This window comes from Carassius gibelio, chromosome A19, assembly GCF_023724105.1.
Source record: "Carassius gibelio isolate Cgi1373 ecotype wild population from Czech Republic chromosome A19, carGib1.2-hapl.c, whole genome shotgun sequence".
Taxonomy (NCBI): Eukaryota; Metazoa; Chordata; class Actinopteri; order Cypriniformes; family Cyprinidae; genus Carassius; species Carassius gibelio.
In genome coordinates, this window is record NC_068389.1 from 17831371 (window position 1) to 17848186 (window position 16816).

At 37.3% G+C, this 16816-nt stretch overlaps 1 protein-coding gene across 3 annotated transcripts; it reads right to left on the minus strand.

Moving 5' to 3' along the window:
* Positions 1 to 221: 221 nt before the first annotated feature.
* LOC127934944 (double-strand-break repair protein rad21 homolog A) lies at positions 222 to 16683 on the minus strand. 3 transcript variants are annotated; one of them, XM_052532530.1, is made up of 14 exons: positions 16562 to 16683; positions 6536 to 6722; positions 5271 to 5400; positions 5092 to 5191; positions 4881 to 4987; positions 4540 to 4749; positions 4324 to 4449; positions 4104 to 4235; positions 2986 to 3209; positions 2566 to 2719; positions 2142 to 2287; positions 1888 to 2052; positions 1473 to 1556; positions 222 to 1325 (listed from the first exon to the last, which is right to left on the minus strand). In XM_052532530.1, the coding sequence occupies exons 2-14, from the start codon at positions 6677 to 6679 to the stop codon at positions 1134 to 1136; spliced, it is 1914 nt and encodes a 637-aa protein (XP_052388490.1). In that variant the 5' UTR covers positions 6680 to 6722; positions 16562 to 16683; the 3' UTR covers positions 222 to 1133. The 3 variants fall into 3 exon arrangements, with proteins under 3 accessions (XP_052388490.1, XP_052388491.1, XP_052388489.1); XM_052532531.1 differs by lacking the exon at positions 16562 to 16683 and adding an exon at positions 8041 to 8164 and having other exon boundaries at positions 4104 to 4232; XM_052532529.1 differs by lacking the exon at positions 16562 to 16683 and adding an exon at positions 8041 to 8164.
* Positions 16684 to 16816: the final 133 nt, after the last annotated feature.

Below are 16816 nucleotides of genomic sequence, written 5' to 3' on the forward strand. Positions count from 1 at the left end.
CACGGATGGATAATTGAACAATCAATTCAGTGAAGGGACAAAGGGATTTAATTACTTTTTATTACAAAATAATATAACACGGTTATATCACTTCAGGGGTAAAGGCAAATAACCTGATGTGTTAGAATAATGTAACCTGTTACGAACATATTATTTTTAGCCCAATATTAAATTAAACAAGCAGTTTTTGAGGCATTTAAATAAAGGACTTTACTGCAATGTAACAGATAAGTGTTTAATTATTGTGATATACAAAACAGAGAGTTGTCACAGGTAACATTGATAAAACCAAAGACCTATGGACCGTTTTAAAAAGTGCTTGCACAATTACAAAAAATATCTTTACAACAAATGACACATTATTTTAACAAACGTCTATCACAGTATATAACATTTGTCTTGCTGACAAGCAATACTAAAGCTGATTTTGGGTAAACGTTCACAACACTGAAGCTCAGGGAGAATTTAGGGAAATCATTTACTAAGTTACTGTAGTAGATTTTTGAAAAAATACAATAAAAACAAAACAACACACTGTAGGTCAATACTTCATTCAATATATATTTTATAAACATACAAACTATTATTTTTGTTATATTTGGAGCAGCTAAAATGTTACTCTTTTACATTTAAACAAACAACAAAAAAATACTTTCATGGAAGTAAACCCAAGTATGTTGCATGTCAACATGCAATTCAAAGCATGCAAAACAGCGGCACCCATTAAATAATGAAACAGAAGCATCTGAAAACAAACTGAAGGCTCGAGGCCTTTGCAAGTGAGCACAACAAACTAATGGAATGACAACAGCTGAGCAATTGTGCCTTCCTATGAAAACCTGCCACCATTCTGACCATTCTGTTTTCTAAGATAAGCTTTTCTGTAAGTTTGTAAGTTTGAGAACAAAAGCATTATATTTTCAACCTCAACCAGGTCAGAACAATTCAGAACCATTTAGCCTTTTTGTCCAATGTGCATGCTCGTATTGAGAAACTGTTAAAAGAAACAATTTTTTTTGGCATGCGAGACTGAGTGCACATGTATTATGCATGAAAATGCGCATACACAGAAAGACATAACACATTATATACAAACAAACCTATTAAAATCATCCAGTGTTGACCATAAAAGTCTATATAATGTGAAATCTGGGGCCAGGGCTGGCGATGATGTCACTGTAGGGCTCGTCCTGCCTGAGCTCCACTGCCTGTTGTTTCTTTAGCACCAGAAAGCTGTAGAACTTAGCAGCTGCCTGTTTCTTGTTGTTGTTTCTGCACAGATCCAGCAAGCTGATCGATTCTGCTCCGGTCTTAGCAATGACTCTCTGTGGAAAATAACAGGAAGCAGTCAGTAGAAGAATTAAAAGAGTATTAATAGATATTAAATAATAGTATGATTCAGATTACACTAAATATACACTGACAGATCTTGTTTAACACGATACGTAGTGTATGTTGAAATTCTGCCAAACCTGCAAGCCGTGCAGCATCTGCTGCGTCCTCTTGTTCCACCTCCTCTCCTCCTGATCCTGGTCTCCACTTTGACCTTCCTCCTCCTTTTAAACACAAATTTAGATTTAACTGAGTGATGTGATCTGATGGGAGTCAAGTACAACCAGTGCCCAGACAGTCAAATTCCTCATATGATAAATTATAATAACTGATTACTTTAAATAATACACAGGAATAGCTCAATTAAAAATTATACACAAAAACAGTGTCTAAACAGCTGTACTATTATGATGCTTGGTGCTGAAATAGTTTAAGTGACTACAGATTGTTTGGCTGTACTAAACAGGATTTCTTATCGGAAAAATAAACTGCAGTCTTGAATAATGTCCGTTATTCTCATTTAACTCTAATTTGAGCTTGTTAAAGCCTCCTCACCTCCTCTTCCTCCTCATCATCCTTCTTCTCTTTGCTCTTCTCTCCTATCAGGTCGAATTCAGAGATGAACTGTGAGATATTGCCTGGTTCCTCCGGTGGAAGGTCCACCTGCTGCATGTTCACTGGCCGTGTGGACACAATGGAGGAACGGTCATCCTCAAGCATCTACGAAAAAATAAGCGAGAGAACCAGTTTAGCAAACCACATACAGCGAGGTCCAAATCCCGCACTCAAAATCCGATTTCAAATCTCACAGGTAAGGCAGGCTCTGTGTCCTGAGCTTTGCGCTTTTGTCCACGGGGTCCAGAAGGAGGAGGCATGACTGATTCATCAAGGGTCGTGCGACTGCCCTCCATGGCCGAAGACTGAAGAACACTGGGCTCCTCCAGGATGGTCTGGTCTGCAGAAAGTCGAACATGGGCATTAGCAACAAGCTAGTGCACTACTGTTAAAAAGTCTGGAGTAGGTCAGATTTCTTATGCTGGCCAAGGCTGCATTTATTTCTTCAAAAATACAATAAAACAGGAATATTGTCAAATGTTGTTACATTATAAGATAATTGTTTTGTATTTGACTATATTTTTATACCTGTTATAGAAAATCAGCATTTTCACCAACCATTACTTATTGTCTTGTAAAAAACTTGTATCATGTGCTATATGTGTCAGCCTCTCTTACCAATGATGTCTCGTTGCTGAGACAGGGCCTCTTCTCGTGGCACCTCAGGGTTCTCCAGATCTTTGAGGAACTCATCCAAGCTGTCTGCTTCTCCACCCTTTCTCCTCTTCCTAAGTTCATCGGGCACCAGAGGGGTCAGGCAGCGTGTGAACATCTGCACAGAGAGGAAGAGCTGGTTCAGGACAGATGAAACTAGAGAAGCTTTCTAATAATCTTGCCGTTTAAATCTGTGTAACAATTCATTGGGAAAAAACATTTTTTTAATGGCAAGACTACAAAAAAAACTGTCCAAATAGATTTCAGTGGTTAATTATGAGTAAAATAGTGGCAAAAACAGTCATATCCGAGGCCACTTATGCATTTTGTTGCACTAAAGCCTGTATTAAAGTCTCACAGCTTGTTCCAGAGATCTGTCCTGACCTTGAGCAGTCTGTTGTTCCAGAGGGGCTGAGCTGGCAGAGAGAAGAGCTTCTCCACTCCTCCGGTTTCCTTCCACATCATCAGCTTCTTGGTCGGGGGAGCCAGATCCAGAGTGGTGACAATGTCAGAGTAGTCGCTCAGCTGGGCACGGATGGTCTTACTGTCCAGCTCCTTCACACTGTCCACAATCAGCTTCCTCTTTCTTTTTGCTTTGGTTTCCTTCACTAATAATGTAAGAGTATGGTTTGATGAAGGGCATCTAAGATAACCGAAATTAGGTTTTGTTTGCAAGAGATGTTTAAGTAGACCGGGACAAAATGCTGTTAAAGGGAAAGTTCACCCAAAAATGAAAATTCAGTCATCATTTACTCACCCTGAAATCATTCCAAACCTGTATGACATTCTTTCTTCTGTGGAACAGAAAGAAAATATTTTGAAGAACGCTGGTAACTAAACGGTTTTATCTCCTATTGACTTCCATTGAACAGACCAGCAAATGAAAATCAGTGGGAAACAAAACTGTTTGGTTATCAATATTTATTTTTTATATCTTTTTTTTTTTGCATTCTTTTGTTCAGGAGAAAGAAAATGACATGATGGTGAGTAAATGATGAAACAATTTATATTTTTGGTTGGAAGTTTTTGAAGACAGTAGTATACAAAAAAAGTTTTTTATTTGATTTTTTATTTATACTCATCCTGCTAATTTAACTCTTACCTCACCACTGATTATTGCACATAAAAAATCTAAGAAATTATTTGATAGTTTTTATATAGTTTTTTTTGGAAAGGACAGTTTAAAATCCATCAGCATTTATTGTAAAACGATGGCACAGTGACTCGTTTATCATTTTAAATATAATTAAATAATCATAATTATAAATATAATTTACATGATAATAAATAATTATAAAACATAAAAAACATAATATTTATACCTTGTCAAATATAACACAATAAATTTTTTTTTTTTTACTAAAACCTTATTCATGACAGTCAGCTAGATTATTTTACCTTGGTGTAATGTTAAAAGCAGAAACCATCCGATCAGGGAACAGAAAACATTGTTGATCCCTGTATTAGTGCACTATTCCTACTATGTCTCTGTTCTGGCTGACCTGTGATGTCAATGGGCTCCAAAGCAAAAGCCTCCTCCTCATTATGGACTAGGGTGGTCTGTTCGGTCTGGTCTGTCATGGTGGGCAGCTGCTCCACAGGACCAGAATCAGGACTGTCTGGACCTCCTGCTGCTATTGAACAAAATGCAATTTTTGAATGATCATGCATAGTACTAAATGTGTAATATATAATATATCATTATGTTACATGCATTCTTACGTGAAAGGTTGTCAAAATCATCCTCATCATCTCCACCGTGGTCTTGGGGCATCATCACACCCTCAGCGATGGCTGGAGGGTCATCGAAAATACCACCTCCATCCTCGTTACTGAGCAGCTTGTCCACTGTAGGTACAGAAAGCAGCCGGCTCAGTCTCAACGGATGCTTGTAAATGTAGCTTTTACTTCTAAGGTGCTCATGGATGCCTCTCTTACCCAGCATGCCTCCCTCTGTGCTCTCCATAGGGTTGTCCCCAAAGTCATCCTTGTATTGGTCGTACTCTAGGTGATTGGACTTGTCAGCAATCTGTCCGCTACTTGACTCTGACTCCAGCAGCAGGTTAGACGCAGACGCCCCATGGATGATGTCCACTTCAAATGCACCTTCCTCTCGCATCATCTCTCGGTCATCCATCCCGAAATCAGCTGTTGAGGAAAACGTATTAGAAATGATCTACTGTATGAGGACAATGCGATGAGAGTGCATAATCAATTTAAACAATAAAAAGAGATAAAAACACAACGCCGAGAGCAAAACGGATGTGTACATGCCATACCAAAATCATTCTCCTGCAGTAGACTGAGGTTTCCTACTTCTTCTCGCATGGTGATCTCCTCCACACGCGACTGATTCAGGGTGAACTGTTGAGCAACGTCAATGTCGCTGCAATCCACAACACAAGGAAGGGTCAACACTGATTGCATGCAAGTCTAACAACCTTATTAGACATTAAGCTTCTGATATCTCTCATTTAAAGCTGAACATACTCCAGGTCTGGAAGAGGCTGATCGAAGTCATGAAATTCTTCCGGTAATGTAATGGCATTGTAGGCGGCTTCCCGGTTCTCCTCAGGCAGGTCGACCACACCTTTGTCAAACAGTCCACAAAATATTATCTCTTGCAGTACCATAGGACCAACTTCTTATGTAGTCCAGCCACAACTTACCTGGGCGAAAAGCCATTTTGATTTTAATAAAAGCCTCATTGCAGTCTGCCAGCAGGTACTTGGCTTTTCTGTGGTAGATCCTCACTACACCCAGGAGTAAGTGACCAGATGTACGGAGAGCCATTTTCACCTATCAAATAAAGCAAATTAATGGAGCTGCTATAGAGATGCTCAGTCATGATGTCAATTTAAAAGCCATCCCAGAAAGAATTTATGAATAAAATAAGCTCTGTTAACATCATTGAAGAGATTTTCATGGTGTGGTCTAAAAAAAGTAGCTATGTTTACATTCCCCCCAAAAAAACAGAAAACCCTTTGTGTGAACACTTCATTCCATCTGACTGAGCTTGAGCTGAATAAAAGTTTGACTGGATTGACCAGGGTTATTAAAAAAAATTGCATGTATTACATGCATGCAATTTAGTACTGATGCACTAAAATAATTAAATAAAAGAAATAAAAAATATTTTTATGCATTTAGCAGACGCTTTTATCCAAAGCGACTTACAGTTTATTCAGGCTATCAATTTTTACCTATCATGTGTTCCCGGGGAAGCAAACCCCCAACCTTGCGCTTGCTTGCTAACGCAATGCTCTACCAGTTGAGCTACAGGAACACTATATATATAAACTATACAGACATATTTAAAAATGATTAAACACCACAAAATTACCCAAAGGTAAAAAAAAATACACACACACACACACACACACACACACACACACACACACACACACACACACACACACACACACACACACACACACACACACACATAAAGCTACTAAATATATGCAACTACTAAAATATATAATAACAACTGTAATCTGTCTCAATATTACCAAAATATTACAGCTGGTGTAGATCTGAAATAATTTGTACCACAGGTAAAACTGAGCATGTGAATGCCTAAGTCAGACTATTTCCTCAATTGGATAAAAAAGGAAGGAAACACTGTAAGTGAATTGGACTGCAATGTTTAGATTTCATATAAATGGAGCTTTCAGAATCTAAAATCAGATTGGATTCATTCAGAGTGACGATAATTTGTGAATGTAACCATTACTAATCATACCTCAAACATGAAATCTTAAATGTTTGGGTTTTAGGACTACAGACTGAATGACACTATTACTCTAAACAATAAATAAGGCATTTTAAGCTCGATCATGACATTTAAAAACAATAAAAATAAATAAAAAAAATGAATCCACAAGAAACATAACAAAAAATAAACAGCATGATTTCATGAGAATCCATTAACCTTTGGAGAGATGATGCTCTCTACGCTGCTCTCCAGGTTGCACTCAAACACGTGTGCTTTGGTCAGCTTCTTATCCCAGTGGGCCGCCAGCCAGATTTTGGCCAGCGGCCCACGTTTGCTGAGGACAAAGTGGGCGTAGAACATTGTCCCTGCACCTGCTCACACGGAGGTGGAGGGGGGCGTGATCCTGCAGAATAAAATGGCACTGCTGTTAGGCACAATTATTCATTCGATTGCTCTAAAAGGTGAAGTTTTTTTTATTAGAAATGTTCCTCTATAATTGCTTAATATGAAAAGAAAACTTTAACCAAGCCATAAATAGTTTAATGCCCTGAAAGTTTCAGTACTGTGGGTCTGTGGTGGTATCAAAACATTGCTGTTTGTTTGAGTTTGTGGCAGGACTGTGTCAATCTGACCAAACAAGAGAAGACCGTTTAGGAACATTCTTTAAAAACATTCTTTAATTTTAAGCTGGTAATAGCATCACTCAGGTCTTTTGAATGGTTTGTTTCAAAAGAATCCTAAAAATAAGATTCAATGATTTCATTCTATCATAAAATAAAACCAACATTCAGCTAAGTTTCTAATCACATGCAGTTTCATGTATCCATGTTTAGTTAGTTGCAGTACCTTTAAATAAAGTCCAGAACTTACTGTAGTTTGCATTTACATTACTACGCATTTCATCATAAATCAATATGCTTTTTATTAAACTGGTCTAATGTGTGTGTTGCTGATGAAAAGGGTTCAATCAAAAGATTTGACTCGGAGACAATTCATTATTATAAAAATGACCCTCTAACAGTAGCCGTTCTCTATTTTTTTTTAACTTGCTTTCTTTTTATTTATAAAAAAATAACCCTCCAACACTAACGTTCTGTATTTTTTGTTATACTTGTTGAAATGTGAAAATGCATGATTTGACAGTTATATTTTATTAATTATTCTATTTTTTTTTTATTAAAATAATTATCTAGATGTCACGTTTTCCAAAATATCCCCTCCTCAGATACATAAAGATGGGTGTGTGACTGTCAGTATCAGCGCACCCCTGCACCTTTATTATTCATCTCGTACAGTGGTGTGATTACAATATTTGATATTCGACGAAATGTGTGATCCATGTAATAAATGTTAATAATGTAACAAAAAGGACATATGTTTTGGAAGCTAAAAGAAAAGCTAACAAGCTAACGGTCTGCTGTCGCGAGATCAACATCTGCCTGGAATTTGTACTGCAGCGCGCGCAAGGTGCGGATTTTCCTTTGGCTTTGTATGCGCAAAGACGCAAACGCATTCTCCACACAAATCATTTTTAGCGCTAATTAAGGCATTTTAAGTGATAAAATAAAGAAGTGATGTTGCACAGCGTCTGTCATTTGTCGCTGGTGTAGGGGAGGGGGAATGGAATATTCTAGCAAGTTGCATGATGAAATAGAATGGTTATGATTCCAGTGCATGCAATTAGATCCGGTTTTAGTTATGTTTTCGCCGAAAGTACTTACGCGGAACGGTCCTATAGTAGCTTTCCGTGTTTAGCAACCGTATCTAGGGTACCTTTCTCACCCTCCTCCCACTGTACAGTTTCACTAAAACAAACAAAATGGCGACGCCCCCTCCCGCCGTGAGCTTCATTCATAGACATTAAAAAACGAGCTGGATGTTAATGAGATATGCATGACAAAAATAGGCAGTGTACATGAAAAAATGCTAATAAAAAAAAAAAGAAAACAAAATTCTACTTTGATGATTACAAATCTGCATGGGCAGGCTGTATTTTCAGTTTTCTCCTCTGTGAATGTCATTTAAGTTGAGCTAGAGTAAGACAATTATTATGGTTGAGAGAAACGCCCAGCCAAATATTAAAATGGGCCCTATATTTAGTAAGGCAGAAATAACTTTTTCTGGAAGAACAAGCTGCTGTTTTTATGTTATAACGAGAATGATTATTATTGCAAAAACTTGCGTTGTTTTAGCTTAGTATCTTGAAACTGAGAAATCTACGGTTAAGAACAACGAAAACGGCATTTATACATATTTAGTATCTAACGTTACCGAAACGATTTATGTTGATGAATAACTTTAATCCAGTTGAGTTGTCAAGGATCAGAGAATCTTCACGATTCGAGGTCTCTTGGGAAATATACAAACACACAAGAAAACAAATTACCCTGCAATGGAAGTCGGAGTCTTCAAAATAAGTGTTTTTAATGTATAACTTTTATACTCTCTCTGAGTTTACTGTTCATAAATCCCATTTTATAGCCACCAGATGGTGCTCACACTCCATCCTTAGTAAAGGATTTAACGCTGCCACTCACTCCCTCCAGGATGGATGAATAAAGCACTCTGAATAAACGTAAACTTAATGCAGCTAGATATCTGTTGCAGATCTTGAGAATTTTCTACCAGTATGGTGGTGAAGAAAACTTAGAATCAAGACAGGTCATGCTTTCCTCAACACATTAAAGCATTTCTACAGTGGAGGCTTTATATAGCGTATAGGCTGCAGGTGCTGGTCATATAATTAGAATATCATCAAAAAGTTGATTTCACTAATTCCATTCAAAAAGTGAAACGTGTATATTTTATTCATGACACACAGACAAATAGATTTCAAATCTTTATTTTTTGTAATTTTGATGATTATAAATGGACAACTAAAGGAAAATCCCCAAAATCAGCATCTCAGAAAATTAGAGTATAACTTAAGACCAATACAAAGAAAGGATTTGGCCAAGTAAAAAGTATGAAAATGAAAAGTATGAGCATGTAAAGCACTCAATACTTGGGGCTCCTTTTGCCAAAATTACTGCAGCAATGCGGTGTGGCATGGAGTTGATCAGTCTGTGGCACTTCTCAGGTGTTATGAGAGCCCAGGTTGCTCTGATAGTGGCCTTCAGCTCTTCTGCATTCTTGCCTATCCCATTTTCCTTTTCACAATACCCCATAGATTTTCTATGGGGTTCAGGTCAGGCGAGTTTGCTTGCCAATTAAGAACAGGGATACCATGGTCCTTAAACCAGGTACTGGTAGCATTGCCACGGTGTGCAGGTGCAAAGTCTTGTTGGAAAATGAAATCTGCATCTCCATAATGTTGGTCAGCAGCAGGAAGCATGAAGTGCTCTAAAACTTCCTGGTATACGGCTGCGTTGACCTTGGACCTCAGAAAACACAGTGGACCAACACCAGCAGATGACATGGCACCGCAAACCATCACTGACTGTGGAAACTTTACACTGGACCTCAAGCAACGTGGATTGTGTGCCTCTCCTCTCTTCCACCAGACTCTGGGACCCTGATTTCCAAAGGAAATGCAAAACTTACTTTCATCAGAGCACATAACTTTGCACCACTCAGCAGCAGTCCAGTCCTTTTTGAAGCGAGATGCTTCTGACGCTGTCTGTTGTTCAAGAGTGGATTGAATGTGACAGCTGAAACCCATGTCTTGCATACGTCTGTGTGTAGTGGTTCTTGAAGCACTGACTCCAGCTGCAGTCCACTCTTTGTGAATCTCCCCCATATTTTTTAATAGGTTTTGTTTCAAAATCCTCTCCAGGTTGCGGTTATCCCTATTGCTTGTACACTTTTTTTTCTACCACATCTTTTCCTTCCCTTCACCTCTCTATAATGTGCTTGGACAAAGAGCTCAGTGAACAGCCAGCCTCTTTCGCAATGACCCTTTGTGTCTTGCCCTCCTTGTGCAAGGTGTCAATGGTCGTCTTTTGGACAACTGTCAAGTCAGCAGTCTTCTCCATGATTGTGTAGCCTACAGAAGACTGAGAGACCATTTAAATGCTTTGCAGGCGTTTTTAGTTAATTACCTGATTAGAGTGTGGCACCAGGTGTCTTCAGAATTAAACCTTTTCACTATATTCTAACTTTCTGAGATAATGAATTTGGAATTTTCATTAATTGTCAGTTATTAACATAAACATTAAAAGAAATAAACATTTGAAATATATCAGTCTGTGTGTAATGAATGAATATGATATACAAGTTTCACTTTTTGAATGGAATTACTGAAATAAACTTTTTGATGATATTCTAATTATATGACCAGCACCTGTATATATAATTAATTAATAAAAAAATACATGACATTCGTTTCTGTAAGAAAAATGAAGAACCACACATTACTAGGTGTTTTTTCACCCAAGTGTCTCTGAACAGAGCAGTTCTTGTGTCAAATAAGGTTAAATGATAAAGAACCATGATGCAGTGTACTAAACATTAATGCCCAAACTGTGTTGGACTTAAATAGATTTGATTACATTTATCCTATTGTGTAGAAGTACGGAATGGCAAGGAATAAAGGTTTGTTTGCAGCAGGACACTCTGCCTTTGAACAAATTGCCATTTCTTTGAAATAAACTTTAAATGTGCCAAGAAATGAAACCTGCTTGGCAATTTACTACTTTCTAGTATTTATTTGAGAACAAACCTATTGCAAGTGTAGTGTAAATTTGGATAGAGGTTTATATGGTGGCAGTTGTGTTGAAGGAAAGTTTAAGATTATATGTTTACTGTATATAACTGGAGTTACTTGGCAATATGCTGTCTTGCTGTAACTTTGTTTTTGAATATGTATTATAATATGGAATATGGAATATATATTATAATATAATGATGATGTACCAAACCTAAACTTGACCTAATATTTTATAACCTTTCAGATAAAGAGATATGGAAATGCGTGGGTATTTCATTTAATCTAGACAAATTAACAAGCATATCAATTGAAAATAAATATATATGCAATGTATGTGTTTAATGTATTTATCTCAAAACACACATATTGTATAGAAACACCTTCATGTAGAGTGAACCTAAGGTGAATGTGTTCTGCTGTCGGTGCATATGAGCCATGCATGATGCCCTTAGGTTGTCCTTTGCATTTAATGACAATAGCACCACCTCTTAAAGTATTTTGTATAAATCACTGGTGCTTTGGGGAATGAATAGGGACAGTAATTTCCAGCATATTACCTTTAGGGTGAGGGGTTTCCTATTCTGAGAATATGAATTTCCATTACTCCTCCAAGACAACTGAATTGATTACTTTTAATTGGAAATGATCATAACTCTCTTGTGAGCTTTAGTGTTGAGGGCTTTGCCATGCATTTATTCTTATATGGTGCCCATAGTGTCAGCCCAGAATGAGACATCCATCAAGTCTCAGGGCAGGAGACACTTGTTCTTCAGCAAGCGGAAAGGAAAGTGACCTTGATCAACAATGGAAGAGAAACTTCTCTATCTCTCCTTCACCAAGACTCTGCCAATCCTTCTTGATCAGTCGTTTTATTGAACTGTCTTTTAGCTGCCCTTTTGCGGGTCATGTCCTCATCCAGGGCTGGATGGGCCTGTCATTGTCACAGCTGAGGTTCAAGCTCAGTGTGCTTAATCAGGCCTCTAAGAATCTCATTAGAGCACGGACATAGGCAGATGCAGACGAAAGATAGAAACACAGCGAAGACATCTGCACACGCTCTCTTGAGTAACCATGAGTGCATTTGCAATCTGAATCTGCAGCCAGTGGGAAATGAGAACAACAGTATGGGATCTGCTGTAGACACACAGGAATGGTGATCGCAAGGCATGCCAGAGATGAAAACTCATGACTGAGTGCTTTCCCCTACACAGCAGAGCAAGGGTAAGGTGTTAAAGGGACAGTTTACCCCACAAAATTAAAATGACTCATCCTCATGTTGTTCCAACCTGACTTTCAGTCTACTGTTGAACTTGAAAGGAGTAAATACAGGTATAGATGGTGCTGGTCAATCTTTTCCAGCCAATTACAATGAATTGGGGACTGGAGCTCAAGCTTCATTCAATAGATACTCCAAACCCTTATGTTCAACAGAAGAAAGAAGCTTGGATCACTTGAGAGTGAGTAAATGATGACAGAAATGCTTGGCTGAACTATCCCTTACTGCAAGTCAATGGGTGCCCAAACATGCAAAAGTTAAACATTTTAGTATTGTTTTGTATCTTCTTACTTTGATTTTCTCAATATAATTTCATATGTATATACTGTACACATAAGGGGATAAGATTTTTTTATCTAACGTCATAGAATTTAAAAAGTGTTTGACTTTAGACACAAGCGGCGTTGGTAAAAACGAACCAATTACAAAAGAGATATGTTTGTCCAATTTTAAATCACTCATCAAGAAGGACACCCAGATTTCGCACAACAAGAAGATCTGAAGGCCAATAAGCTGCCCAGATCTAAGCTGGTAGCCTGAGAATGATCAGTAGGACTGAAAACAATCACCTCTGTTTTAGCTTCATTTAACGTAAAAAAAATATTGAGCTAGGCAGAGTTTGACCTCGTCTAAGCACTTTAGTAAGGTACTACAGTGCTGAAGGATAATTTCTCTTAATAGGTTAATAAATCTGGGTATCGTCAGTGTAGAAATGAATAGACACCCATGCCTTCTTAGAATGGAACCCAGAGGAAGCATGTACAGGGAAAAAATGGAGGGTGCCAATATCAAGCCTTGAGGGAGTCCACAGGTGAGAGGAGCAACAGTGGAAGAGAAGTCACCTAGTTTGACAAAACATAATTCTCAAGGATAAAAATGACTGAAGCCACTAAAGGACCATAGCTTTTAGGCCCACGTCTGTCTCTAGATAACAAGATAACAAAAGAGCAGTCCCCAGTGTCAAATGCTGCTGATAAAACCAAGAGAACCAGGACTACAGAATCACAGATAGTTAAAAGGATATCGTTCAACACTCCGAGAAGTGAAGCTGTTGTCTATTCCACTTAAAGCCATTCAAATGAATTGTCAGCGCTGGTTTGTTTGGATAGCTCCATGAACCATGTGACACGTGTCAACGCCCGTGAGATCAAAGCTTGTCTTAACTCTGTTTTTCAATGGCTTTGGCTTTAACCGAAGAGCTACATTTTACGATTTACTGAATGCCACATTGTAGCAGCATATAAACCTCCTCATGTACACACTGCTGCCAGTTCGAGTGTTGTTTCCAGTCGTCTTCGCTGGTGATGTGCAAATTAGTCACAGCGCCCCCTAACGCACGGATGAATAATAGAATAATCAATTCAGTGAAGGGACAAAGGGATTTAATTACTTTTTATTACAAAATAATATAACACGGTGCTAAAGGCAAATAACCTGATGTGTTAGAATAATGTAACCTGTTACGAACGTTATTTTTAGTAAGCAATAATAGACCTTTGTCAGGGTAGCGCTATAGTTTTTAAAGGAATGTAAATGAGTTTGTTGTAGTAGTTTGTTGTAGTTCTACACATTGTGTAGAACCGATTGTTCAGCTAAAAAATTACTTTCAGTACACAAAAATTACATAAAACGGTTTTGTAAGTAGAGTTATGAAAATGACTGATCTAGGATTTTTATACAGTGCATGCCATTGTCTATCTCTCACAGCCTCGTTTTCAGTTTAATATGGTTACATTTAATATCCTGATATGGTCTATTTACTGATAACAGTTACTGATTCTTTATGATCAACTTAGGCTCCCAATGCTTTTGGGAAATGCAGTCCAGACTGGTTTTGCGAGCCAGATCAAATCATTCTTTTAAAATATCAGATTCAAACAAACAATTATTTCAGGAATCTGCTATCGCTGCTGCTTCTGTCAGGAACAGGTCAAGGCAAAATATGCTCTCCAGAAGGCTATGTATTAGAAAGGGTGAATGAAACATGATTTAAGTCTGAAAGTAAATAAGTGCTGGAGTCTGTCTTGGATATCACATTCACTCTTGTGCTTTGTACTCTAAGCTCTCTCTATGCCTGTGATTCTTTTATCCCCTTCAGTGTCCGGCTTTAAAGTATGCTTTATAGTGGTATGCTCGGAGCAAAACGCTGCGGTGTCATCTCCCAGTTTACTGTGGCAAAGAAAAACTTTCACCAGTAACCTTGATCTTAGTATTGGCGTGAAATGATGTAGAAAGAGAAAAATTGCTGGTTCGTCTCAAAAAGTATATACGCTTGAAGCTGTTGTGATCTAAAACGTGTCTTTGGTGAGATGAAAGGGCGGACATGAACCTCAGCACTACTGTGACAGAAGTATAAGCATTAGAATACAGGATTATACTACTGCATCTTCATGTTCTGAAGTGGCTTTCTGTTACTTTGGAGATTAAAATATTGCAAGTTTATACTGGAGGGTTAAATTGGGATTTTGGAGGGGGCATTAAAACCTGCTGGTGGAGATTAAGATGAAACAATCATACACTATAGTTGTCATTCACCTGCTGACAGCCCCCTTTTTTATTCTTATTTTTTGTCATAGTGTTTGACTTTTGCCGAAAATACCCTTTAAATGTATTAATCTAATATTTCTTCATTTCATATTCATTATGTTAGACACCTTGCCTAAAATATCACTAAACTTAATTCAACAATTAATATTTAGGTTGATGAGAAAATGCACAATTAAACCAAATATATATTTACACATATCAAAATGTACAAGAAAAACAACAAACCATGTTTTTTATCCTTAGGTGTGTTATAATGGGTTGTAGAGCTGATTTATATCTGATTCAATTTCATTTCATAATTGATGCATTTTGCAAAATGGACACTGTTTGAACTGAACTGAACTGAACTAATTCGAATCAACACTGAATTGACTCAAGCAGAGTAACAAAACTATTGTCTTCTGTAGAGCTTCTGTCAAGAGAAATTGACTCATTTAATAATTGATGAACTTTACAGTTATTGTAACTGAACCGAATCAACACTGAACTGACTTAAGCTAAACGTGACTCTGTCTTTGTAGAGCTGCTTTGTATCTGAATTTGTCTCATATTTGATGAAGTGTACATAATTTTCTTTTTTTTTTTAATTACTTTTAAGCTGCTTTGAAACAAGTGTTAAAGGTAACTGGACTATTATGCAATGTGTGCATTTGCATAATTTTATGCTGATGAAGTTCACGTTGTGAATATGGGCTAAAATGATCTCATAAATAGCCTATAGAATGTATTAGGGGAAGTTTTATATATTAATATATTAAATTCTATATTTTACTATTATACAGACTATTGTTAATCTAGGATTAACACATTAATAGTGTCAACAGTATGTTTTATTAATAATAATAAAGAAAACTTTAGCACTGGAAGCAGTATAATAATTATGCAATTAATTGTCTTGTTCCCTCAGTTGTACCTCAGCAGTGTTTCACCTTGTTTGAATTCTTGCCATACTGGAATTGGCCTTACATTCATCACATGTTTCAGTATCTCAAGGTCTGTCTTGTGCCAGGAATCTATACCTTCAAGAACAGAGCACTTCTTGAGTTTGTTTCATCTACTCTCTTTCATCTTCCTTCCAGACAGCAGGGAAAAATCTATATTCTATAATGCTACCTTGATTCATGCCCCCTCCCCATACAATAATACTGTAGCTCTAACAAAGTGAATTAGCAGAGGAAAAAAAAAAAAAAAAAATGTAGTCATCATCTTTTCACACACAAATAACTTTTAAGCCTTTACAGCTCAACACAGACAAACAAATCTTAAAATGTATTTAAATATTTATAAATATTTAAGATTTATTTTCTCACATTGTGACATGTTTTTTGATTGAACATCCAATTCAAATATAGATTTTGAATTTCTCAAAGATGGATTTTCATGCCTCTGAATGAATTGACAAATAGAATTTATATTAGAATTCACACATTTGGAAGGTTAGATTCAGCAGTTCATCCCTGCTGGTAGATGCCATACTTCAGTGGTTCCAAAAACACCTGATTCAGATCATTAGCTCATTAGTAGAAACTCCAAAATCTGGGTGTGTCAGACAAAAGAGAGATGCAAAATGTGCTGTGTTGGGGGGCCTCTAGGAACGTGGGTGGAACTAAAAAATTGTTGCCCACAGCTCTGGGTGTGTTTGTTCACTACTTATTGCACAAATTCCAAGTATGCAATACCATCTTTAAAACGCTATGTGTTCTGAAAAAAAGATTTAAAAAAAAAAGTTTCAAAAGAAGCATAAATGGCAGCATTTAGGTCACATACTTACACCCTTAATTTCCTCATGGGCCACAGGAAAACAATATTGTGAGTTCTTCAGAAGTTTGCTGGGAGTATCTTCTTCCTTGTGATCAGCCAAAATAGTATGAGGCACAGTTCATTCTGCAACATTGGCACTTGATGGATGTGTCAATCCCTGCTGTCATGGGTGGAGTTTATTAATTTACAAATAGCTACTGCAATTAAGACAGCATCAAAGGGGAAATGAGATTGCTCCACCCTTCAGAGATTTCAGCAGCTTCTA